Source organism: Sylvia atricapilla, chromosome 29 (assembly GCF_009819655.1).
Source record: "Sylvia atricapilla isolate bSylAtr1 chromosome 29, bSylAtr1.pri, whole genome shotgun sequence".
Taxonomy (NCBI): domain Eukaryota; kingdom Metazoa; phylum Chordata; class Aves; order Passeriformes; family Sylviidae; genus Sylvia; species Sylvia atricapilla.
Window position 1 is genome coordinate 581,602 of NC_089168.1, and position 23,611 is coordinate 605,212.

Genomic DNA, 23,611 nt, shown 5'->3' on the forward strand with positions numbered 1-23,611 from the left:
CCATGTACCTGCTCTGGTTTGTGATCTGATCTCCATCCCTTGCTCCCTTCCTGCAGATCCCGGGATTTCCACTGGAAACCCTGAGGGCATGGGGGGATCTCAGGGGGGCACATTGCCAGTGGGATATGGGATGAGAAAGTGCCAGGCTGGTCCTGTAGGCACCATGCCCAGGGCAGCTCTTCAGGGAATCACACTGCTGGGCACATAGCTGTTCCCAGCTGAGCTGGAAGCAGCTTCTGGAGCCTCAGCCCAAGGCCAGGGGACCTGCCAGGGTTTGGGTTGAATATTTAGAAAAGCCCTATTTCCTTTTCTTTTAGACTTGACTTTTCTGACCTTCAGTAAATGGGTGGTCTCTGGATGGTTTTGGCAAACTCTTGTTCCACGTCAAGCTTGTTTTTAGGAGGAACTGCTGCTGCCAAACCCCCTCCAAGGATTTGGGGACCCATTTGGTCCAGTTTTGGGAACAATTTTTAGATTTCAGGCTCTGGGCAAAGCCCATCCCTTGCTTCCCTTCCCTCTCTTGGAGCTGCTCTTGGAGGCGGCTCCTCCCGGGATGTTGAGGCTCTGCCCTTCCCGGTGGTGTACAGTGTGATTCGTGGCTGGCTTGGGAAACCGGGAAGGAACCGAGTGATGCCAGGGGGGGCTCATGGTGGTGCTCTGGGACCACGCTGGACCTACGGTGAGCGTCTCCTGACCCGGAGACAAAGCCCACGCCTGGTCCAGGCTCGCTCCCCGCCCCGATATCGGGGGCGACGAACTCCCAAAACCCACCCGGTGTCCTGGCCCGGGGCTCCCCCACGTTTCCCCCCGCAGCAGGGTCCTGACCCAGGAATTCGCCCCGGTCCCGCCGCGCCCACGTGTCGCGTTCCCGCCGCGCCGCCCTCACGTGACCCTTGGAGGGCGTGGCCCTTCCCTGTATGAGTGACTGCGAGCTCAGCCAATCGCGCGCGGGAACGCCCCCGTGCTCGCCGCTGATTGGTGGACGGGCGGGCCAGTGAGGCGGCGGGGCGGGTGCACGGCGCGGCAGCGCGGAGGCCGCGGCGGCAGAGAGGTAAGATGGCGGCGGCGCTTCCCGCGCTCAGTGGCGCCCGGTCTGCCCCTCAGCGCAGCCCCTGAGTACTTCTCCAGGGCTCTTCCGTCCTGCACCGTCCCGGGGGTGGGTTTCATCCCGCTCTCCGCTCCGGTGGCGCTACCTGGGCGCCCCTCAGGGGTGCCCCTCACGCCCGCCGCCCGCGGACAAAATGGCGGCGCCGGGGCGGCGGGAGCGCGCATGCGCGGGAGCGCGGCGGCAGAGCACGTGCGCGGGCGGGGGGCGCCGAGACAGACCGGGATGGGAACCGGGAGAGAGGCGGGGATGGACCGGGACATACCGGGATAGAGGCGGGGATAGATCAGCATGGGGGCACCGGGATAGAGGCGGGGATAGATCGGCATGGGGGCACCGGGATAAAGCCGGGGATAGATCAGCATGGGGGCACCGGGAGAGAGGCAGGGATAGATCAGCATGGGGGCACCGGGATAAAGCCGGGGATAGATCAGCATGGGGGCACCGGGATAAAGTCGGGGATAGACCGGGCTACGCACTCGGGGATAGAGGCGGGAATAGACCGCGATGGGAACCAGAAAGGACCGGGGTAGACCGGGGTTGAGGTGGATGGGCAGCGGGGATGCACCGGTAAGGAAGCGTGGATGGACACCAGTAGCGGGGCAGAACGAGTCACCGGGATATGTCGGGATAGCGGCAGCGATGGGCACTGGGAGCACCGAGGAGATGCAGTAGGCGTGCACTGAGAGAAGCGGATCCCCCAAAGATTTCTGTAGGGTTGAAAGTTCCCTCGAACATTATTGGGAATTACCTCCGTAAGAGCAGCCTCATTTTCTGCTGAAGGGGTCAGACTTTTATTCAAATTATTTCTTGCCGCTGCTTTTCATTTTATTAGCGTTTTATTCCATTCCCTTTCCTTGCTCTGCATCCCTCCTGCAGCGTCGGCATGAACAGGATCCGGATTCACGTGTTGCCGACGAGCCGGGGCCGCCTGACCCCGGTGCCACGGCCGCAGGAGCCCCTGGCCTGTGCCTTCGCCCCCCGGCCCTGCTCCCAGCCCCGCCTGGAAGGGCAGGAATTCTGTATCAAGCACATCCTCGAGGACAGGAATGCTCCCTTCAAACAGTGCAGCTACGTGTCCACAAAGAACGGGAAGCGTTGTCCCAACGCTGCTCCCAAACCGGAGAAGAAGGATGGGTGAGTGGCTTTTCCTCCTGGTTTTCTAGTTCCAAACTCTGTGGAATTAAACAGGCTGGGGCAGGTTTTTCTCTTTGTCTTCCCTGTTGAAGGAATGGCTGGAGCTGTGTCAGGGGAGATTTATTCTGGATTTTGGGAAAAGGTTCTTTCCCCAGTTGAGCACTTGAGCAGCTCCTCAGGGCAGTGGTTACAGTCACAACCTTTTCAGAGCCCAAGGAGTATTTGGATAATGCACCAAGGGGAATAGTGGTATTTTGGGGTGTCATGTTTAAGGCCAGCAGTTGGACTTGGTCAGCTTTGTGGGTCCCTTTCAGGGTATTCCATGATTCTTCTGTTTCAGCTGCTGCATTTGGGTTACCTCTGAAAAGCATCTCCCCTTTTCCAAAGAGTTTTTAAGCAGGGAAGAGACTATGGATTTATTTTGGGACTCTGGGCTGTGCCCTGGCCCAGCAGAAGGTGGCTGCAGTGCTCCAGGCCCAGCACTGGATCTGTGTGTGCCATCCCTCCCTCATCCCAGCACATCCCTCTGCCTGTGCCAGTGGATAATCCCAAGAGCAGCCACTCAGATCCCTGTGCAGCTTTGACCTGGTTGTGCTGCAGCTTCCCTTAGGCCTTTGAAATGCTCGAGTGCTGGGGAAGGAATGGGTGGAGCAGTTATGGACGATAGAGCACAGATTCCTCATGGACGTGTTGCTTCCAGGGATTTACTGGGATGTGGGCAGTGGTTGTTTCCACCCTGGTCCCTGTGCCATAAAATACAGGGAAGGCAGAATCCAGTGGAAATGTTTGGAAGCAGAAGAGCTCAAAAACTCACCCAATTCACTGGCTTTAACTAAAAGCTGTTTTTATTCCCTGCTGCTTTTGCCAGAGGTGATGTTCCCATGGTGGTGGATGGGCTCTCAGCATTCCCAGGCTGGACCTGCAGCCAGCTCTCTATGAGAAATTCCAGGTGCCAGGGGTTGTTCCCTGCCCTTCTGCCCTGCTCAGGTGAAACTCTGCACCCAGAGCTGCCTCCAGCCCTGCACCAGCACAGGAAAAACATGGAGCAGTTGGAGTGAGGTCAGAGAGGCCCTGAGATGAGCAGAGGGATGGAGCAGCTCTCCTAGAAGGAAAGGCTCAGGGAATTGGAATTGTTCTGGAGACGAGAAGCTCAGAGGTGACCTAATCATGACCTTAAAGTGCTTGAAGGAGCTGCAGGAAAGATGGAGAGACAATTTACAAGGGGTGGCGTGCCAGGACAAGGGGGAATGGCTTCCCACTACCAGAGGGTAGGGTTGGGTGGGATATTGGGAAGGAATTTCTTCCTGTGAGACTGGAGAGGCCCTGAAATGCATTTCTCAGAGAAGCTGGAGCTGTCCGATCCCTTGAAGTGTCCAGAGACACACTGGAGGGGGTTTGGAGCAACCTGGGATAGTGGAAGGTGTCCCTGCCCATGGCAGGGGTGGAACTGGGTGATCTTTACATTCCCTCCCCATCCAAAGCATCCTGGCATGCTGTGAAAATCCAGCAATGCAGAAGGTTGGGAACCACTGCAGGGTTATTGGCTGTTCCTTTGGACTGGCTGTGCTCGTTGAAATCCCTTTAGGGGCCTCTTAAAAACAGGATTTTCCACCTCTCACCTCCATTTTCTCTCGCATGAGGAAAACAGGAAGATTTTAATCCCCAGATTACTGTGGCATCATCCTACATTGTGGCCAGCACATTTGAAAGCCTCACAGGAATGTGTTGAGGCAAAACCAAAGCACCAGGATCCATGGGAGCTGCTCGTGTGAATGAGGTGTCCCCTCAGTGTTTGGCTGCTCCTGAGATTGCTGAGCCCTGCTGTTGGAGGCAAACCTTGGATGTGCTTTGGATTTGGAGTTTGGTGCTGGAGGAGGGATTCCAGCAGCAGGAGTTGGGAGAGCAAATGGGGTCAGGCTGGGAGGGGGCTCAGCTCAGGTTTCAGGTTCTTCCTACCCAAATTACTCAGTGATTCCTTGCCTGGCTGGCTGGGTGCTGTACTGAGCCCGTGGTTTGTCCCGCAGCACCTCGTTCTGCGCGGAGCACGCCCGACGGAACGCGCTGGCGCTCCAGGCCCAGGTGAAGAAATCCAACCCCGGGCCCGTGGGCGAGACCCTCCTGTGCCAGCTGAGCTCCTACGCCCGGGCAGAGCTGGGCTCCCAGAGCACAGAGAGCAGCCGGAGCGAGGCCAGCCGCATCCTGGGTAAGGCTTCAACCTCAGGCTTTAAGATGTTAGCCTTTGTGTTTTTCAAATCCTGGACTGCATTAGTGCATAACTCTAAACTGCATATAAAGGGTCAGCTGCTCTCTTCACATTTTGGTCAGACAAAACAATTCCTCTAGGCCTGAAATTCAAGGGCACCCTACGGCCTCAGGCCCTGAAAGTATGAACAAAAGTGAATTGAGGGGGAACAAACTGAGGGGAATATGATGTCATTACCTGAGGCTATATTGGAGGATTGACCCCTGCTATGTAAATGGACCAAACTTATTTCTGTCTGAAAAACTCGTGACCATCATCCATCTTGGGTGTAGCTTCTGATTGCCCAAGTTATATCTATTGAAGGCCTTTAATAAATACCCACTTTATTCTCTTAACCTTGTCTAGCCTCTGTTCTAGGTAGTCACTCCAGGGCATCACACCCAAAGGCAGTGCTGGGCTGCTCTGTTCCTGTGGGGGACAGCCAGCAATGTCCCTTCTTCAGTCCAGCGGGAAAAAGATCTGTGGTCTGGGTGTGAAAACTGGGGTCTTGTAAAGCCTGGTGTGTCTTTCCTGCAGAGAAGTCACACTGCTTGACCCAGATCCTGTGGGATTAGCATGGAAATGTTAGGGCTGCTAAACAGTACCACTGGAATTCCGTGGTTCCCAGGAGGGCTGCAGCATCATTCCCAGTATGTTCTGGCTGTTCCAAGCTGGGAGGTTTCCTGGGGTGGAGAATTACCTTTCCTAAGGCAGCTCCATGAGCTCCAGGGTGTGATGGCCATCCTGGGATGTGGGACAGTGTCCTGTGAGTCCCGGTGCTGTGTCTTGCAGATGAGGACAGCTGGAGTGACTGTGAGCAGGACCCTGTCACCGTGGAGCAGACATGGCGTGGAGACCCTGACAGTGAAGCTGACAGCATCGACAGCGACCAGGAGGATCCCCTCAAGTAGGTTGGGGAGTTAAATCCATCTTACATCTTGAGGGGGCTCAACCTGGAAAAAAGGCTGAGAGGGGAAACCTTCTGGCTCTCCACAACTCCCTGACAGGAGGCTGCACAGCCAGGTGGGGGCCAGGCTCTGCTCCCAGGAAACAAGGGACAGGACAAGGGGAAACGGCCTCAATCTCTGCCAGGGGAGGTTCAGGAGGAATTTCTTCATGGAAAGAGTTGTCAGGTGTTAGAACTGCCCAGAAAGGTGGTGGAGTCCCCATCCCTGGAGGTGTCCAAGGAATGACTGGATGTGGCACTCAGGGCTCTGATGGTGATTGGTCACAGGTTGGACTCAATCCTGGAGAGCTTTTCCAGCCTCTGGGATTCCATGGTGCCTGCTGCCTGCTACACATTCCCTGTTCTGTTCTGTTCCCTGTTCTGGGCTCACTGTGGCTGCAGGGGACAGTGGTTGTGTTCCAGACATGACACTGTCAGTGATTTCTCATGGATTTATGCCCACGTGGTTTGTTGGCTGTGGATACTCTCAGATCTTGGAGCTGGAGTTTTCTGGGAAGTAGTTGCTGTTCATCCTCTTCAGGAGTGTATCGCTCAGCAGCTTCTCTGGGTGATCCCATCTCTTTAAAAAAGCCTGAATTTGAGTATTTCAGCTCATGAGTTCTTGGTGTAACCCAGAGTGTTCTCAGTAATATCAGTGTTGTTGTGGTGGAGGGGGAACAGCCCAGAGGGACCCCCACACAATAATAGTCTGGCGAGAGCCTCACAGATTCAGAGAATCAAGCCTTGAATGTCTCCCAAATAGTTTTGGGGATCAGCCCTAAGGCACCCCCAAATCCTGAGAGACTTCCCCCCAACCTTTAGAGGTTCAGCCATGAAAGACCTCCACACCCTTCAGGAGAACAGCCCCATGGGACCCTTTCACATCAATTGGTTTTTAGCCATGAAGGATCTCCACACCCTCTGTGGCAGCAACCCCAGGGGACCCCCACACCACGAGTGGGATTGGTCTTGAAGGAACCTCACACCTTTGGGGATTCACCTTAAGAGACCTCCACGCCCTTTTGGAGAACAGCTCTTTGGGACTTCATCCCTGAGGGACCCTCAGACCCTTCAGAGATCAAACCCGAGGGGCCCCCACACCCTTTGGGGGGATCAGTCCCCAGGGACCCTCCCAAACAGCCCCTGTTCCCTGGGTTTTCCAGGCACGCCGGCGTGTACACGGCCGAGGAGGTGGCTCTCATCATGCGGGAGAAGCTGATCCGCCTTCAGTCCCTCTACATCGACCAGTTCAAGCGGCTCCAGCATCTGCTGAAGGAGAAAAAGCGCCGGTTCCTCCACAGCAGGAAGGGAGAGCATGAGGCCATCGGTGAGCCCAGACTTCCTGCCTGAGGTTGTGCACAGAAATCTGCTAAAAAAAGGGGCTTTGGGCCTTTCTAGAGGCAGGTTTCAGAGCAGGGTAAGCACACTCAGAGCAGGTGTTTCATTGAGGGGCTGGAGCACGGGGAAGTGGCTGGAGCACAAGGAGAAGGGGCTGGAGAGCTGAGGGACCTGGGGAGGGGCTGAGCCTGGAGAAAAGGGAGCTCAGGTGGGGTCACCTCACTCTCTGTAACTCCCTGTCAGGAGAGTGCAGCCAGGTGGGGTCAGGATCTGCTCCTACAGAACAAAAAGACGAGGAAATGGCCTCGAACTGCCAGGGGAGGTTTGGGTTGGACATCAAGAGGATTTCTTTAAGGAAAAGGGGGTCAGGCATTGCAAGTGCTCAGGGAGGTGGTGGAGTCTCTGTCCTCAGAGGTGTTCAAGGAACAATTAGACATTGCACTCATGTCCTCTGGTCTGGTTGACAAGGTAGGGATCAGTCACAGGTTGGACTCTGGTCCTGGAGAGCTCTTCCAGGCTGACTGATTCCATGATTCTGTGCTGGTCCTGTGCCCAGAGATCCGTATCACTGGAGTTCCAAAGCTTGTGCATTTCTTTGCTCTTCAGAGCTTGCAGCAGTGGCAGGAAATGAGCTATAATGTTAATTCTGAGACAAAAGTGCTTATTTTGTACTGGGATTTCCTGTTTTTTCCTTTTACGAACAAAAAGTATTCGTCTGTAAGGCCCTTGGTGTGTGAACAGGAGTTGGTTCCAGTAATACCAGTCCTGCTGTACTGGCATATTCCTCCTTAGCAGGGATGCAGCTTTCCCTCTGCCTCTGCTGGCATTCTCCCTGTGCAGAATATGCTCTTGGAAGCAGGAATTCCCAGTTCAACAGAGGCAAAACCGAGTTGTGTAACTGATCCCAAGGATTGCAGAGCAAAGGACTCTTTTTCCAGCATCATCCTTTAATAGCTCATCCTGGAAAACGCCATAATTCAGCTCAGGCTCGAGTAAAAATAACCAGGAGTTTGGTACATACCAATTTTGCAGAACTCTTTTTAGCAAAGGAGTCAGAGAAAAGCAGATCCTGAGCGTTGCCCTGTAATTACACCAGGAATGCTGGCGGGAAGCTTCCAGAACTTGCACAGGAGTGACCTGGAATTTGACAAGTTTCTATTCTGCTGCTGAAATCACAATGGACGGGAGCGACTGAATTATTTTTGAAGGAGATTTTAAAAATACACTGTGGGCCCAAGTGTTCCTGGTGCATGCAGAGAGGTCAGGGTAAATTTTGGGATGGAACCTGCACCGCCAGGCGTCACCCAAAGCTGCGATTCTGTCGGTCCTGTGGATGGAGCTCTCAAATCCCTCTGTGGCTGATCTGGCCCCTTGAAGGCAAAAAAACCCAAAAAAACAACAGGCAGGTGGGTGGAAACTCCTGACTCTTCCTTTATTCCTGCAGGGAGCAGCCTGCTGACAGGGCCAGAGGGGCTGATGGCCAAGGAGAGGGAGAATCTGAAGCGACTCAAGTGTCTGCGGCGCTACCGGCAGCGCTACGGGGTGGAGGCTCTGCTGCACCGGCAGCTGCGGGAGCGCAGGGTCCTGGCCACCGACGGCGCGGCCCAGCAGGTCCGTGGGGACATCCTGGATGGCTCTCTGCTCTCCTGTCTTTCTGGGATTGACCCCAGGCCCTGGCAGATTGCCCCATGTAACACCCTTCCTGCGAGGACAGCCCTGGCTGCCGCCCTCCTGGGTTTGGAGAAGCTCTCGTGGGTTTGTTGAGGCTTTCGGGAGCTTCTGGGATCTGTGGTAGCTCTTGGGTCTGTGAGAGCTCTTGGTGTCCACACCTTTAATGTTGGAGTCTGTTTTTGGCTTCTCGCAGCAAGAAAGACATTGAGGGTCGAGTCCAGAGAAGGGAATGGAGCTGGGGAAGGGACTGGAGCACAAGAAGGGTCTGGAAAACTCCTGAGGAGAGGGCGGAGCTGAGGGGGCTCAGCCTGGAGAAAAGGGGACTCAGAGGATGTGGTGGTTCAGCATGAATGTGAAAAGTTTTTTTTTCTAAGAAAGTTCTAGCATAGATCGTAATTGACAGCTTGGCTGGAGGCTAGAGGAGTTTGGGGAGCTCCTGGGTCTGTAGAAGCTCGTGGGATGTGGAAGCTTGTGGATTTGTCAAGGCTCTCAGGTTTTTGGCAACTCTTGGGTCTTTGAGAGCTCCTGGGTCTAAGTGAATCCATTCCAGTGCCTCAAGTAGACAATAAAAAGAGGGAGCTCTAAATAGACAGGCAGTGATGGGACAAGAGGGAATGGTTTTAAACGAAGAGATGAGAGGTTTAGGTGGATATTGGGAACCAGTTCCCACCTGTGAGGGTGGGGAGGCACTGGCACAGAGTGCCCAGAGAAGCTGTGACTGCCCCATCCCTGGAAGTGCCCAAGGAGAGGTCAGATGTAGTTTAGAGCAACTTGGGATAGTGGAAGGTGTCTCTGCCCATGGGAACAGGAGCTTAAGGAGCTTTACCCCAACCCAAACCATTCCATGATTCCAGGCACACACCACCCGCTCCAGCCAGCGCTGCTTGGCCTTTGTTGATGACGTGCGATGCTCCAACCCGTCCCTGCCGATGACCCGCCACTGCCTCACACGTATCCTTTTCATCCTGACACTCAGGTGCCTGTTTGCCAGCAGTTTGTCCCGTGCCTCCTTTTTCCCTCCCTGGCCCTGAATCAAGGCCATCGGTTTGCTGTAGCCTTTGGTTTCAAACAGGAGCCCAGAGGAAATGTCTCCCAGTCTGTTGGTGCTCCCTTCCCATGGAACAGCCAATTCGTGTGGGAGCAACAAAGGGTTGGGCTGGTCCCAGAGGTGGTCCTGCTGTGGCCTCCTGGGTCCAGAGCATCCAAACAGAGTGGGCATTTCACTTGGGAGCAGAGAACCCAGGCAGGCCCGAGCTGTGAGAGATGTGCATGGATCCCCTCCAGGGATGGGATTCCACCAGCTCTTTGAGGAGCCCTTGTGAAGTCTGACCACCCTTTCCATGGAAGAAATTCCTTCTGATGAATTGAGAAATTCCTGAACCTTCCCTTGACAAAACTTGAGGCTCTTCCCTCTTGTCCTGTCCCTTGTTCCCTGGGAGCAGAACCTACTCCCCACCTGAAGACACTAGAGCAAAGCCTTGTGGATTTTTGGGAGGATCTGCAGGGGTAGTTCCAAGCCTATTTGGAGCTGCTCTAGCCCAAATAGACCTTTCAAAAGGTTCTCATGTGTGTGTGAGCAGCCTTGAGCTCTTCCACTTACCAAATCAGCCTCAGCTATTGGAGAGCTGGCTCTGGAAGTTCCACTGGGACCCTGCAGCTCAGGGATGACCCCCAGTATTGGCTCCATGACCCCAGCACTGCCCTGGGATTCCATCTGCTCTGTCCACTCTTGTGGGAGTGGGTGGATGTGTCCAGGTTTGGATTGGATGGGAATTACAGGAGGGAGCAGCGGGGTGAGTCAGGACGAGTTCTGGCACTGGGTCCAAGGGCTGGGTGAGGAGGAGCTTCTGGATCTCTGGATGTTGGATTTGTGGGAGGTGCTGGGTTTGTATGAGCTCTTGGTTTTATCAGAGTTCATGAGTCTGTGGGAACTTCTGGATTTGTGGGAGCTCCTGGGTCTGCAGGAGCTCGTGAGTTTTTGGGAGCTCTTGGGTCTTGAGGAGCTTTCAGATTTCTTGGGAGAGTCTGGATTTTTCAGAGCCCCTGGGTTTCCTTTGTCCCTGGAGTTGTCAGTCTCCCCCAGCCCTGTGCAGGGAGCAGGAGCTGGAAGCTGCCTTTGTTTCTCTCTAACCAGCACAGACCTCAAAATAAAGACAGGAGAAATCCCATAAAACAGCCAGAGAAGCTGCTGTTGGCAGCTGGCGCTCCCGGGAGGGAGGGGAAGAGCTGGGTCTGGCGGGAGCTCTCAGCTGACTCTCACTGACACAAACAAGCTTTTCCTCGGGCAGCCGATAACATCTGATAACATCTGTGGCTTTTCGGGAGCCTCTTGGGCTCTGTTTGTTTCCAGGAGCTGGATTGTTTGTGACAGGGCACTAAAGGGATGGAGAAAGGCTGGGAGACTCCAGATGGAGCCCGGGATTTTTGTCCTCTTGGCAATCTGTGCTTTTGGCTACCAGTAAAGTCGGTGCTGGAGCTGGGAGTTGCTCTAGGAGATGAAAGTCTGCCTTCCCCACCCCATGTTCCCTCACCATATCTTCCCTTGGGTGTCCCAGGTCCTTCTCTCTTGGGCTGGGCTCTGACATTGCTGCCAGCCCGGATTATGGCTCCCCACAGCCTGCCAGGAAGTGGATTCCTGAGAAATCCTTGGAGTAGGGAGGAGAAGAGAGAAGGGAAGGGTGAATCTCAAACCTAGAGAGCTTAAGAAACTGGCTTAAAGTTGGTGTATTTTCCCAGTTTTATCTGGGTTTGGGATTTCCCCTCCACTGGTGTGTGAAGAAATTGCAGTTGGGACAATCCTGGTTGGAAGAGGAGGAAGGTGGGAGGAAGAAAAGGATGGGAATCAGCAGAGGAGGAAGGGGTTGGAAGAAGTGAATGGAAGGGGTGGGAAGAAGAGAAAGATTGAAAGAGGATGAAAAGGAGGAATGGAGTCAAAAGAGGATGGAGTTGGAAGAGGAGGATGGGATCAAAAAGGGGCTTGGGAAGAGGAGGAAAGGATTGGAAGGTGATGGGGTCAGAGCAGTCTGGGTTTTCATCTGTAGCTCCTCTGCCTCTGGATCGCTCTCCAAGTGTGATGCAATTGAAGCAGTTTCTCTTTGGGATTAAAGGCAGGAAATCCCATTTACACCTCTGGCAGGAACAGGTTTTCCATTGGGAAGGAAAATGCAGTGGGAAGATAGAAATACCAGAACTAAACTCCTGGCTGTGGGAAAGGCATTGTGTGTGCTGGGATCTCCCTGCCTGTGGCTCTGGAGCTGATCGTTTTCCATGGATGTCTGCAAACAAAAGTTAATCCTGTGCCTTTGTGCAATCCAGCTGAGTATCTGTGAGTGGTTTCCAGGGATCTAGCCACATCTCCCAGCCCCCACGGGGGGGGCTGTGGCTGTTGTCCCAGTTTTCCATCATTGTAATTATGTCACCCACATCTTTGGGCAGTTGGGGTGCAGCTCTAGGCTCTGGATTCCTGATCTGGGAGAAATAGGGACGAGATTAACATGGTTTGTGGGGGGATTGGGAGCATTTCTCAGCGTTTATCCCCTCTGCATGTGTCTCTGGCTGTATTTGTGGTGCTTTCCTTGACCTCCTCTTCCCAGATATCTGCCAGGATACAAACCAGACGCTGTTCAAACCATGCCAGGGCTCGGAGGAAGTTCCCTGCAACAAGCCCGTGCCTGTGAGCCTGTCTGAGGAGCCGTGCTGCCCCCTGCACCTCCGCCTGCCCCCACAGATGTACGTCCCAGAGCAGGTCCTGGCTGTCCCCCAGGAGCTGGGAGCTGCTCCCACGGATCTGTACCTGAGCGCGGCCGAGCTCCAGCCCACCGAGAGTTTGCCCCTGGAGTTCAGTGATGTAAGTGGGGAAACTGCCCCTCTGCCCACCTGAGAGCCCACCTGGAACGCTGCATCCAGGTCTGGGGTGGATCCTCAGCATTGGAAGGGCTGCTGGAGCCAGGCCACAGGAGGCCACGGAGATGTTCAAGGGTTGGAACAGCTCTGGAGCCAGCCTGGGAGAGCTGGGGATGGCCAACCTGGAGAAGAAAAGGATCTAGGACACCTTAGAGTTCCTTCCAGTGTCTGCAGAGAGCTGGAGAGGGACTTGGGACAAAGGATGGAGTGTGAGGACAAGGGGGAATGGCTTCTCACTACCAGAGGCAGGGTTAGATGGGATATTGGGAAGGAATTCCTGTGAGGATGGTGGAGGCCTGGCACAGATTGCCCAGAGGAGCTGTAGGACTGCCACTGGGTCCCTAGAAGTGTCCAGGGATGGGTTGGACAGGGCCTTGGAGCAACCTGGGGTAGTGGAAGGTGTCCCTGCCCATGGCAGGGGTGGAACTGGGTGATCTTTACATTCCCTCCCCATCCAAAGCATCCTGGCATGCTGTGAAAATCCAGCAATGCAGAAGGTTTGGGAACTATTGCAGGGTTATTGGCTGTTCCTTTGGACTGGCTGTGCTCATTGAAATCCATTTAGGGACCTCTTAAAAACAGGATTTTCCCCCCACAGCCCCATTTTCTCTCGCATGAGGAAAACAGGAAGATTTTAATCCCCAGATTACTGTGGCATCATCCTGCATTGCAGCCAACACACTTGAAAGCCTCAGGAATGTGTTGAGGCAAAACCAAAGCACCAGGATCCATGGGAGCTGCTCGTGTGGATGAGGTGTCCCCTCAGTGTTTGGCTGCTCCTGAGATTGCTGAGCCCTGCTGTTGGAGGCAAACTGTGGATGTGCTTTGGAGTTTGGTGCTGGAGGAGGGATTCCAGCAGCAGGAGTTGGGAGAGCAAATGGGGTCAGGCTGGGAGGGGGCTCAGCTCAGATCCCAGCCCCTTTCTGTGCAAACGGGAGGTGGGTTTTTTTGGGTTAGAGAGGAAAAACAGACTGTTTTCCCTCATGCTGTCCTTTGAGAGCGTTCCAGGCTCCCTCTGGAATGCTGCAGATTCATGGAAGCTGCTGGGGGCATCTGTGTTGTGTCTCACGTCGTGCCAGGCTGGGGAAGTGCCACTCGTGAGTCACAGGAATCTCACCCTCGTGTCAAATCCCCTTTGGAACCAAAACAAATCCCAGCCTCTCCCCATGTCAGGGAGGGCAGATGGAGGAGTCCTCAGAGCCTGTCCATTCCCATCTGTGGTGTCAGGGTGAGCGGAGGAGGTGTGACATCCTAGAAGAGGGTGTGGTTGTTCCAGGTATCCCCTGGAATGTGTGTGACACTCTGGAGAGCAGGGATTGCTCTAGGGGTCCTCTGGAATGTGTGTGACATCCTGGAGGTGAAGGATTGCTCCAGGGATCCTCAGGAGTGTGGTGAAAACCTGGAGATGGGCGAGTGCTCTGGGGGTCCCCAGAAGGGTGTGATTGGAGCCTGTCAAAGCCATTCCAGGCACTGGAGGGACACTTTGGAGACAACCCATCACACTGGGCTCCAGGTGGTGTGTCCCACACCTTGTCCTCAGCAGTGCCAGCTGGGATCACAGCATTCCAGGAGGGAGTTTCTGGGGTGTGTTCCTGGCTGCCGGCCAGGGGTCCCAGGGGCATGGTGCCCACTCCTCATCCTGCCTTTCTCCCTTTCCTGCTGCTTCAGAGGACTGGAGTCTCCTCAGACCCCTCCTGATGAGCTGCTCTGCTGTTTTCCCTGCCAGGACCTGGACGTGGTGGGTGATGGGATGCAGTGCCCCCCATCCCCTCTGCTCTTTGACCCTTCTGTGACCCTCGATCCGTCCCTGCGGGACATGGCCGAGGCTCCCATCGACATCCTGGCGCTGGAGGAGCCGGACAGGGGCAGCTCCTCCACGCCCCTCGTCCCTCCAGCTGAGGGCTCTGCACAGGTAGGGCTGGAGGGACTGTCCCCCACCCCCGGGATGGGCTTTTCCCAGCAGGAAACCCCCCCTCTTCCTCCCTCCAGGCCCGGGGGGCTCCTCTCCCACACGGCAGCTCCAGAGTTTGGGTGTGCCCGTGGTCTGGATGGCATTAGGAGTGCCAGGGTGGGCGAGGCCAGAGGCCAGCCCCCGAGGTGGCTCTGTGGGAGGCTCAGTGCCACCCTTGTCCTGGGGATGGGTGTGCTGGGAATGTCTGGGACACTGGGAATGTCTGCCTGCTGTTGGAACTGCTTAATCCCAGCTGGGGGGTTTTAGGGGAGTTGTTTCCCTCCCAGGCCAGGGGTTTTCATTTCTTCCTTGGAATCTTTTCACTGGAATAACTGAAATTTGCTCCTGTCCTCCAGCCTGGAGCTTCTTAGGGGTGCCCCCACAGGGACAGGTGATGTCACCCACCCCTCTGTCCTGCCTCTCCTGTCATGTCTCCTGGGGTGAAAGCCGGGTTTTGGGGTGCAGGGGCCACAGCCCAGGCTCTGACTGAAGACCCCCGGTTTGCTGTAGCCGTTGGTTTCAAACAGGAGCCCAGAGGAAATGTCTCCCGGTCTGTTGGTGCTCCCATCCCATGGAACGACCAATTCGTGTGGGAGCGACACTGTCCCAGGCTGTGTCCCACCACGGCCAACACCCTGTCCCTGTCCTGTCCCCAGCAGAGTCACCTCCCGTTCCAGCCCCAGGATGAGCAGCAGCCGGAGGAAACAGCCTCGTCCGCCCCGGCCCGGGGAGCCGCTGCCAACGGGAGCCTGGAGCCGGGGGCCGTGAGCTGAGCCCGGCACAGGAGGGTGTCCGCACCCAGGGGACCCTCAGCGTGGGGTCTGGGGGACTCAAGTGCTGGAGTCCTGCTCCAGTGTCCGCATGAGCTGCAGCTCTGGCTTCTCCGCTGATTCTTGGAGCCACAGGGACCCCTGAAACCCCAGGGTGGGGTCTGCAGCCCCTCCCATCATCTGTGGGGATGCAGTAGCCACAGAAGATTGGGGAGGGAAATCACTGGTTTTGGGATCCGTTGCCACGCTCTGGTGTGCCCTGGGGGTGGGTGATGTGGCCCTGTGATGTTTTGGGGGGCAGAGGTTCCATCCCGCGGGATCCCCCACAATAAAGTGACGGAGGTGAGTGCTCCGTGTCCCTGTGTCGTGTGGATGAGCCGAAGCATTTGGGGTTGCCCTGGGGGCTGGGTGTCCTCCCGGGGAGGGGGTCGCCCTTTATGGGTCACCCTTCATTTTTCGGTCTCGGCTGCCGTGGCGGGGGGGACACGCCCGGAGGGGCTCCGCGGTGGCGGGTTGGGGCGGTCCCATCCCGGGGCAGCCGCAATCCGGGTGCTCGGTACCGATTCCCGCCGGGAGGGAGGAAAGAGGGCGGCGGTACCGGCTCCGTGTCGGGCGGCTCCGGGGATCACGGGAACGGGGGGATTCGGGAGGGGGGTGCCCGGGGCGCGGATTGGCGGCGGCGGGGGCGCAGGGCGGGGCCGGCCCGGTGGAGCCATGACGTCACCGCCGCCGCCGGTCCCGCCCCGGTCCCGGTCCCAGCCCCGGCCATGCCGTCCCGGCCCCGCCGTAGCCCCCGGTGAGTCCGGTCGCTCCGTGGCGAGGGGCAGGCGGGGGGACCGGGGGGTCGCGGCGCTCCTCGGGGGCACCGGAGGCGAGGGGACATCCGTGGCCTCCGGGCACCGGATCGTGCTGCGGGAGGGTGGGGGCTGAGCCCGGGGGAACGGCGGGGGTGGGCCGCTCCGTGGTGTTCCGCGTGTCCCCGGTGCCCCCCGGTGCATCCCCGTTGTGTCCTTGGCTCTCCCCGTTGTCCCCGGTGCATCCTGGGGTGTCCCCGCTGTCCCCAGAGCATCCCGGCTGTCTCTGAGGTGTCCCCACTGCATCCTGGCTGTCCCTGGGGTGTCCCCGGTGTCCCCAGTGCATTCCGGCTGTCTCTAGTGTCACCAGTGCATCCTGACTATTCCTGCTATGTCCCCAGTGTCCCCATTGCACCCCGGCTGGCACTGGGGTGTCCCCAGTGTCCCCACTGCACCCCTGCTGTCCCCAGTGCATTGACTCTCCCTGGGGTGTTCCTGGTGTCCCCCGCTGCATTCCGACTGTTCTTGGTATGTTCCGACTGCATCCTGACTGTCCCTGCGGTGTCCTCAGTGTCCCCAGTGCATCCCGGCTGTCCCTGGGGTGTCCCCCACGGTCTTTCATCCCACCCGCCTGTCCCCAGTATCCCCAGTACACCCCAGCTGTCCCCTGCGTGTGTCTCTGGTGTCCCCACCACATCCTGACTGTTCCCAGTGTCCCCACCGCATCCCTGGCTGTCCCTGCGTGTCCCTGCGAGTCCCAGCTGTCCTCGATGTGTCCCTGCACCCCGAGGCTGTTTCTCTAGCATATCCCACTTGTCCCCGGTGTCTCCCGGCTGTCCCCAGGGTGTCCTTGCTGTCCCTGGTGCGTCCTGGCTGTCCCTGGACTGTCCTCAGCGTGTCCTGGCCGCCCTCAGAACAGCTCAGCAGGGCTGGGGACACTCAGGGCTGGCATGGGGACCCTGGTGTGGGGCAGGCCAGGGCCAGCCCGTCATAGCCACGCTGGCATATCCTGGGCTGCGGTTTGGGCACGTGCCGTGTCCCCACGCCGTGTCCCCACAGTGCCCAGGGCACCGAGTGACTGGGGGGTACTGGGGAGGGGACACGGGCTCTGGGTGGCCCTGGCCGTGCCGGAGCCGTGTCCCCGTCCCCACAGGGACCCTCGCGCTGCCCCCGCGGGGCCCCACGCTGGGGGAGGGGATGGCCGCGCTGTCCATCTGTCGGGGCCCCCCCGGCTGTCCCCGCCGGGGGCTTGGGGGGGCCGCGGGCTGCTCTTCCCCTCCAGACAGAGCCTCACTTCCCCCCGTGACGCAGCCGGAGCCGCCGGCCCCGGGGCCGCTTCCTGCGCGGGGGGCAGGCGAGGGGGCCCACGGGCACCTCGGGGACAATGGGGACCACGGGGGCCCGCGTGGGTTCACCCCACGGGCTGCAGGGGATGGGGACAGCACGTGCGAGGTCTGTCCGTGTCCCCCAGATTTTCCCCCTGTCCCTGCATCACCCCCCAGACCCTCTTCTTGTCCCCTGCATCACCCTCAGACCCTCCTCTTGTCCCCTCCGGTCTCCCTCGTCCTGCCGAGTCCCCCCTCTCCCCGCCGCGGTGCCGTGGGGTCCGGGTGAACCGGGGACGCGTGGCCCCGTGTGAACCCCCAAACCCCAAACCTCACCCTCGAGGGGCGGGGGGTGGAGGCCACGGCCGGGGGTCGCGGCTCGACTCCGGGTCTGCCGCCCCTGGGGGCTCCCCGAGGGGTCCCGGGGAGCGCCTCCGGAGGGTGCGGGATGCCCTGTGGCGATCCCCCGGTGCTCTGCCCTGTCCCTGCGGCGGTGCCCGGTGCCCCGGGGGGATTCCCGGTGTTTGCTCTCCCGGGATGATCCCCGGTGTGCCGGTGCCGCCGCTCCCGGGGGCCCCGGCGCCGGTTCCCCGGGGCTGGCGCTGGCGGAGCCGCGCACCGGGGGAGGCGGTGGCTCCATCCCGGCTCCTCCCCGGCCGCGGCGGGAAGGCGGAGCCGCCGCCGCCGCCTCCCAACAATAGCGCGGCCGGGCCGGGCCGGGATGGAGACGCCGCCGTCGCCGGGACCGGCCCCAGGGCCGCTCTGAACCGACACTGGCGGCGCCGCCGGGAGCCCCGGGCGTGAGTACGGGCCGGGGCCGGGGCTCAGCGCAGGAACGCAGCGGCACCGGCGGCGGGGGGAGCCCGGGGTGGAGCGGGGGGTGTGCGGCACTGGGGGGGGCCCATCTGAACGCCGGAGGTCCTGTGCACCGGGGCTGCGCATCCCGGTGCCCCGGGGCCAGGGTCAGCAACGAGGGGGCTGCATATCCCGGTCCCCCGGAGGTGCTGCACGTCCCGGTGCCCCGGGGCTTGTGCCGATTCCGGTCCCAGTGGTCCTGCGCATCCTCGTGACCCTGTGCCGGTGGCGGTCCCGGTCCTTTGGGCACAGCGGTACCCCGGGGCTGATTCTGGTCCCAGTCCCGGTGGTGCTGCACATCCCGGTGCCCCAGGGCTGCTGCTGCGCCGGTGCTGTTCATCCCCGGGCCGATCAGCTTCCCCTGTACCACCGGGCACGAGGTGGGCAGCAGGAGGGGTCCCTGTGGCTCTTGGTGCTGGTGGGGTCAGGACTCGGGCCTCGGGGTCTTTTAAGGCTCCATCCCCCTCCTCAGCCCAGTTCTCCCTGGCAGGTGACACCGCACAGGGACGGGGCTGGGGACATCTGAAGCCAGGTAAGAGAGGGCCGGGCTGTGCAGGGCCTGTGGGTGCCTCAGGCCAGGTGCCACGGCCAGGGGCCAGCAGGGACCCCGTGGTGATGCGTGTCCCCCGCAGCAGTGATGTCGGAGAGCGTGGCCGAGGCGCCGGGAGCCGGGAGCCCAGCAGGGCTGGGAGAGACGGGCACCAGCCATGAGCTGCTGCAGCGCCTGCGGGAGCTGGAGGTATGAATGGGACCTCCAGGACACAGGGCCACTGGGCGGCTGTGGCTGGTGCCACTGTGCCAGTGCCATGGAGCCGCAGTCCGGACACCACGGCGATGGGTCACACTTTCCAGTTTTCCATGGCCCTCATGTGCCACCGCTCCTGGGGCAGCCCCATCCTGCCATGTGTGGCCCTGAGTCCCACCAGGAGACAGAGGGTCTGCTTGGTGCCACGGGGATGTCCACTGAGCTGTCCCTGCTCTGTTCTAGGCAGAGAACTCAGCCCTGGCCCAGGCCAATGAGAACCAGAGGGAAACATACGAACGCTGCCTGGACGAGGTACTGGAGAACACCGGAACGCATTTCACATGTGTGCACACGCGTGTGCTGGGGCACGAGGCTGTGTGTGCCCTGTGTCCCACCCCAGACCTCTCCTCTCCTCCCCAGGTTGCCAACCATGTGGTGCAGGCGCTACTCAACCAGAAGGTGGGTGTCAGGAGGGCAGGAGGATGTCAGGGGCTAGGAGGATGCTGAGGGGCTCCAGGCGTCCTGGCTGACCCCCCCTACCCCGGCCAGGACCTCCGTGAGGAGTGCATCAAGCTGAAGAAACGTGTCTTTGAGCTGGAGCGGCAGAACCAGGTGCTGAGTGACCTGTTCCAGCAGAAGCTGCAGCTCTCGACTGGGTCACTGCCCCAGGTGTGCTTGGGGCTGCATCGGGGCTGGGGGGCGGGTATGGGGCAGAGCCACCCCCAAAGCTTAACCCAGCCTCTCTCTCCTCTCCAGCTGCCGCTGCACCCGGTGCCAGTACCCCCAGATGTCCCCGTGACCCCCCAGCCAGGCTCTGCTGAGCAACAGCCCCCGCCGCTGCTCCCTGGCCTCTGTCTGTCCCTGCCCGAGGTGGGTGCTGCTGTTCCCCTTCCTGTCCCAGTGTCCCCCACTCTGGGCTGTGTCACCTCCTTCTCGCCCCCATGGTCTTTTCCCAGTGTGTTGATGTCACCAGGCCTGTGACATGTGGCTTTCCAGGCCCACGATGTCCTCTCCTTTCCCCCTCCCCGGATCTGTGGTGTCCCCATCCATGTGCCTATGGCATCATACTTTCAACAGGGTCCCTGTCCCTTTGGTCCCTGTGCTGTCACCTCTCCAGGTCCATGGTGTCCACCACCCCAAGCCCCTCCATCTGTGACATCTCTGGCTCCAAAGCCCATTGCCCCAGATGTCCCTGTCCCCACTGTGTCCCCATCCCAAAGCCTATTGTGTCCTTCTCTGTGTTTCCAGAGTGTCCCCCTCTGGTACCAGGGGGCTCGGTGCCAGGTGCTCACAGGGTGACGGTGTCCCCACAGGTGCTACCCCCAGTGCCATCGGCCAGCCCTGGCCTCAGCCCTGGTGCCCCACCCCTGGATGCCCTGTCCCCTTTCTTCAAAAAGAAAGCCCAAATCCTGGAGGTGCTGCGCAAGCTGGAGGAGACAGACCCGCTCTTGGGGCCCCCTCCAGCGTCCCCCGGCTCCCCCGAGCCCTGCGCAGCCCTGGGCTGGCCCCCTTGCCCTCTGCGGGGCCCGGGGGCCGCGGGGGGCTGGCGGGGGACCGAGGGCAGCCCCTGCTCGTCCCCAGAGGAAGGGGGGCCGCCGCGGGGGGCTCTGCTCAGCGCCTTGGCCGAGCGGCTGCTGCGAGGTGAGGGCGGCGGCTGCTGCCGGCGCAACGGTGAAGCCCCGGGGGGACCCCCACGGCAGCGGCGCGGGGAGCACCCCGCGTTCCTGGGACTCTACGCGCCGGGCGAGGAGAGCCCCGAGGGGGGCTTCACCCCGCTCTCACCTGGAGGGGTCCCCAACCCCCTGCCCTCGCCCACCAAGGTGCTCAAACTGCCGCCTCCCCCCGGGGGGCTGCGCCTCAGCCCGCAGCTCGCCCACCCCTCCAAGATCCCCTGTCGCGGCGCCCACCCCGAGGCCTCCCCGGCGCTCAGCCGCCGCCCGTCCCCCGATGCCCCCCCAGAGCCCGGCTCCACCGAGCCCCCCGCCTTCCCCCGCACCTTCGAGGCAGCCGAGCAGCCCCCTGGCCCACCGGGCCCCGTGGCCGGCGGGGAGCGGGCGGCCGCTTCTCCCCCCAGCTCTCGCCGCGCCACGGGGGGCTCGGCCCCCTGCCGCCGCCCTGGCAAGAAGCCTCCCGAAGCGGGCTACCTGCCCTTCAAGGAGCGCCTGGCCGCCCTGGGCAAGCTGCGGGGGGCTGAGGGCCGAGAGCAGCCGGGCCCGGGGCGGCCCGAACGGGGCCATGGCGCCGAGCTACGCCCTCCGCCCCGGGGAGGTTTGGGGGGCAGCCTGAAGCACCCCGAGCCAGCGCACGGCGCGGAGCCCCTGGCCCGCTGCTACTCGTCCGGCTCCATGGGCGACCCCGGCAAGGCGGGGGCCAAGGGGCGCCCCGGCACCGGCAGGACCCCGTCACGGACCCCCCCCACGCCCCCTGCCAAGAGCTCCCGCAGCCCTCACGGCAGCCCCACCAAGCTGCCCACCAAGGCGGCCAAAGCCGGGGCACCGCGGGGCGAGGAGCCGGCGGGCGCCAAGGCAGCCGGGGCTCCCCACAAAACCCCCGCGGACCCCGAGCCCGTGGGGCCGGCGCCGGGCGCCGCGGGGCACTCGGCCATCGAGGAGAAGGTGATGAAAGGCATCGAGGAGAACGTGCTGCGGCTGCAGGGGCAGGAGCGGGCGCCGGGCGCCGAGGCCAAGGGCAAAGCGGCCGGGCTGGCGAGTTGGTTCGGGCTGCGGCGCAGCAAATTGCCGGCGCTGAGCCGCCGCGGGGAGGGCGGGCGCGGACGCGAGTGGGCTGGGACCCCCGCGCCTCTTCGCCGAGAGGTCAAGTTGGCCGCCCGCAAGCTGGAAGCCGAGAGTCTCAACATCTCGAAGCTGATGGAGAAGGCGGAGGATCTGCGGAAGGCCCTGCGCGAGGAACACGCGTTCCTGCAGGGGCTGGCGCTGGAGAAGGGGCGTCCCCGTGGGCCCCCGCGAGGGCCCGGCCCTCTCCCCGTCATGTACCAGGAGGTGACGGCCGAGACCTTCATGCAGCAGCTGCTGGACAGGTGAGCTCCCAGCCGGGTCCCCTCGGGGTAGGGGTGAGGGTGGGCTGTCCCCCTGATCGCTGCCTGCCCGCAGGGTGGACGGGAAGGACGTCCCCTACGAGACCCGCCTGGAGCACAAGCGGGAGCTTTGTGACCTCCGGAGGGTCCCCCCCGACGCCAAAGAACCCCGGCTCTGCCGCCCGCCCCGCAACGGCATCGTGGGACATCTGCGGGAGCCCTCGGACAAGGTGAGGATCCCCCTGCAGCCCCCAGGCCTCCGCTCCGGGGGGACCCGCAGCCACTCAGCCTCCGCGTCCCCGCAGGTGCCAGACGTGGGGCTCCGGGACGAGCTGCCGTCCGACGAGAGCTTGTCCGAGTCGGGGACGTCGCAGCATTTCGCTGGTGAGGGGGTGACGGGGAGGTTACTGCAGAGAGGGAGCACCAGAGTGAAGTCCCCGGCACTGACCCCTCCCTTTGTGCCGCAGCCTGCGGGTCCCTGACGCGGACACTGGACAGCGGGATCGGGACCTTTCCGCCCCCCGACTATGGGGGGGTCCCCGCCAAGAGCACCCCCAAACCGCGGGGCCGCCCCGAGCCGCTGCCCGGGGCCGTGCCGGCCGCTGTCACCAAAGTGCCGCGCAAGGCCCGGACGCTGGAGCGGGAGGTGCCCAGCGCCGAGGAGCTGCTGGTGCCTGGAAAACACCGGAGCGCTCCGGGCTGCCGCCTCCCCGCGCCCCCCAACTCGCACGGCCACCGCGCTGCACCCCAAGGTGGGTGTCCCCACCCTCGTTAAAGTGCAAGGGGAGCTGGGGGGTTTGGGGACCCTGCAGGTCAGCGCTGTCCCCCGTTGTTCCCACAGACACCGGGGAGGACACCAGGAAGCCACGGCGTGTCCAGCAGAGCAAGAACTGGACCTTCCCCAATGCCAAAGCCTGCGGTGCTGCTGACCCCTTTGTGTGCCCCCCCGGGGGGCTGGAGGGGCTGCATCGGCCTGTGCAGGTAAGGGCAGGTTATGGGAGCCCAGAAAATCCTGGAGTACCCCAAAATCTTGGTGAAGTCCCCAAAACTCCAGAGTAAGGACACTGAAACTCTGGAGCAGAGGCAGAGGGACCCCAGACCCTTCTACCCGTGCTATGGGAATGGAGAAGCCATGGGGAGAGGATGTGGGGGGAGTTCTGTGAGCGTTTTCCACACGTGCCCCACACCGCGGCGATGGGGGGGTTTAAAGTGGCCCCGTAATATTTTGGTGGGGTGAGGCGCAGAGGTTCCCCGCCACGGGAGAGTGATGGATGTGGATGTCATTAGCATGGGCGACACGCCCTGCCCACGCTGTCCCTCCCCAGGCCGCCGTGTGCAGCCCGGCGGGACATCGGGGGACATCCCCGGAGGCTCCCCCACCGCTGCCCCCTGCCCTGAGCACTAGCAGCAGCCGGACTCCCAGCGCCTCAGACGTGGGGGACGAGGGCAGCACGGAGGCGCGGTCCCGGGATGGCGGGCACGGTCCCGCCGGGCTGGAACATTCCGAGTCCCTCAGCGATTCGCTCTACGACAGCCTCTCCTCCTGCGGCAGCCAGGGCTGAGCTGCCCCGGCTCTGCTCCCACGTCTTCCAGCCCCTTCCCCGCTGCTCCCCGCTCCCGCTCTGAGGGTGCTGCCTGGATTGGGAGTGTCCGGTGTCCTGTCGCTCCCTCTCCCGGCTCTCTCCGATGGTGCTATGGCCCTGTACAGCCCCTGCCGATGGGTTTTTAACTCAATAAAGCCGCCCCCCCAGCCTGGGTTATTTATATACGTTGATGGTGCAGCTGCTGTGTCCCC

General features: G+C 60.8%; 2 protein-coding genes and 2 non-coding genes across 9 annotated transcripts; all 4 read left to right on the top strand.

Moving 5' to 3' along the window:
- The first annotated feature begins 624 nt into the window (after nt 1-624).
- On the top strand, nt 625-15,411 carry KANSL2 (KAT8 regulatory NSL complex subunit 2). 5 transcript variants are annotated; one of them, XM_066337613.1, is made up of 10 exons: nt 916-1,051; nt 1,985-2,242; nt 4,267-4,445; nt 5,277-5,391; nt 6,594-6,757; nt 8,213-8,379; nt 9,294-9,390; nt 12,033-12,286; nt 14,069-14,254; nt 14,953-15,411. In XM_066337613.1, exons 2-10 carry the CDS (start codon nt 1,992-1,994, stop codon nt 15,064-15,066), a joined length of 1,527 nt encoding a protein of 508 aa, XP_066193710.1. In that variant the 5' UTR covers nt 916-1,051; nt 1,985-1,991; the 3' UTR covers nt 15,067-15,411. The 5 variants fall into 5 exon arrangements, with proteins under 5 accessions (XP_066193711.1, XP_066193712.1, XP_066193710.1 ...); XM_066337611.1 differs by having other exon boundaries at nt 917-1,051; nt 14,950-15,411; XM_066337612.1 differs by lacking the exon at nt 916-1,051 and adding an exon at nt 1,557-1,890 and having other exon boundaries at nt 14,950-15,411.
- On the top strand, nt 9,461-9,588 carry LOC136372864 (small nucleolar RNA SNORA2/SNORA34 family). Its single transcript, XR_010745537.1, has one exon. It is a non-coding gene; the product is annotated as a small nucleolar RNA SNORA2/SNORA34 family (small nucleolar RNA).
- Nucleotides 14,770-14,897, top strand: LOC136372865 (small nucleolar RNA SNORA2/SNORA34 family). The gene has a single exon (XR_010745538.1). It is a non-coding gene; the product is annotated as a small nucleolar RNA SNORA2/SNORA34 family (small nucleolar RNA).
- A 393-nt stretch (nt 15,412-15,804) lies between the features above and the next one.
- NCKAP5L (NCK associated protein 5 like) lies at nt 15,805-23,582 on the top strand. 2 transcript variants are annotated; one of them, XM_066337541.1, is made up of 13 exons: nt 15,805-15,859; nt 18,528-18,569; nt 18,670-18,776; nt 19,026-19,094; nt 19,203-19,241; nt 19,332-19,451; nt 19,539-19,652; nt 20,096-21,819; nt 21,893-22,046; nt 22,122-22,200; nt 22,284-22,568; nt 22,658-22,797; nt 23,142-23,582. In XM_066337541.1, the coding sequence occupies exons 3-13, from the start codon at nt 18,675-18,677 to the stop codon at nt 23,376-23,378; spliced, it is 3,063 nt and encodes a 1,020-aa protein (XP_066193638.1). In that variant the 5' UTR covers nt 15,805-15,859; nt 18,528-18,569; nt 18,670-18,674; the 3' UTR covers nt 23,379-23,582. The 2 variants fall into 2 exon arrangements, with proteins under 2 accessions (XP_066193638.1, XP_066193637.1); XM_066337540.1 differs by lacking the exon at nt 15,805-15,859 and having other exon boundaries at nt 18,131-18,569; nt 19,026-19,241.
- The last annotated feature ends 29 nt before the right edge of the window (nt 23,583-23,611 follow it).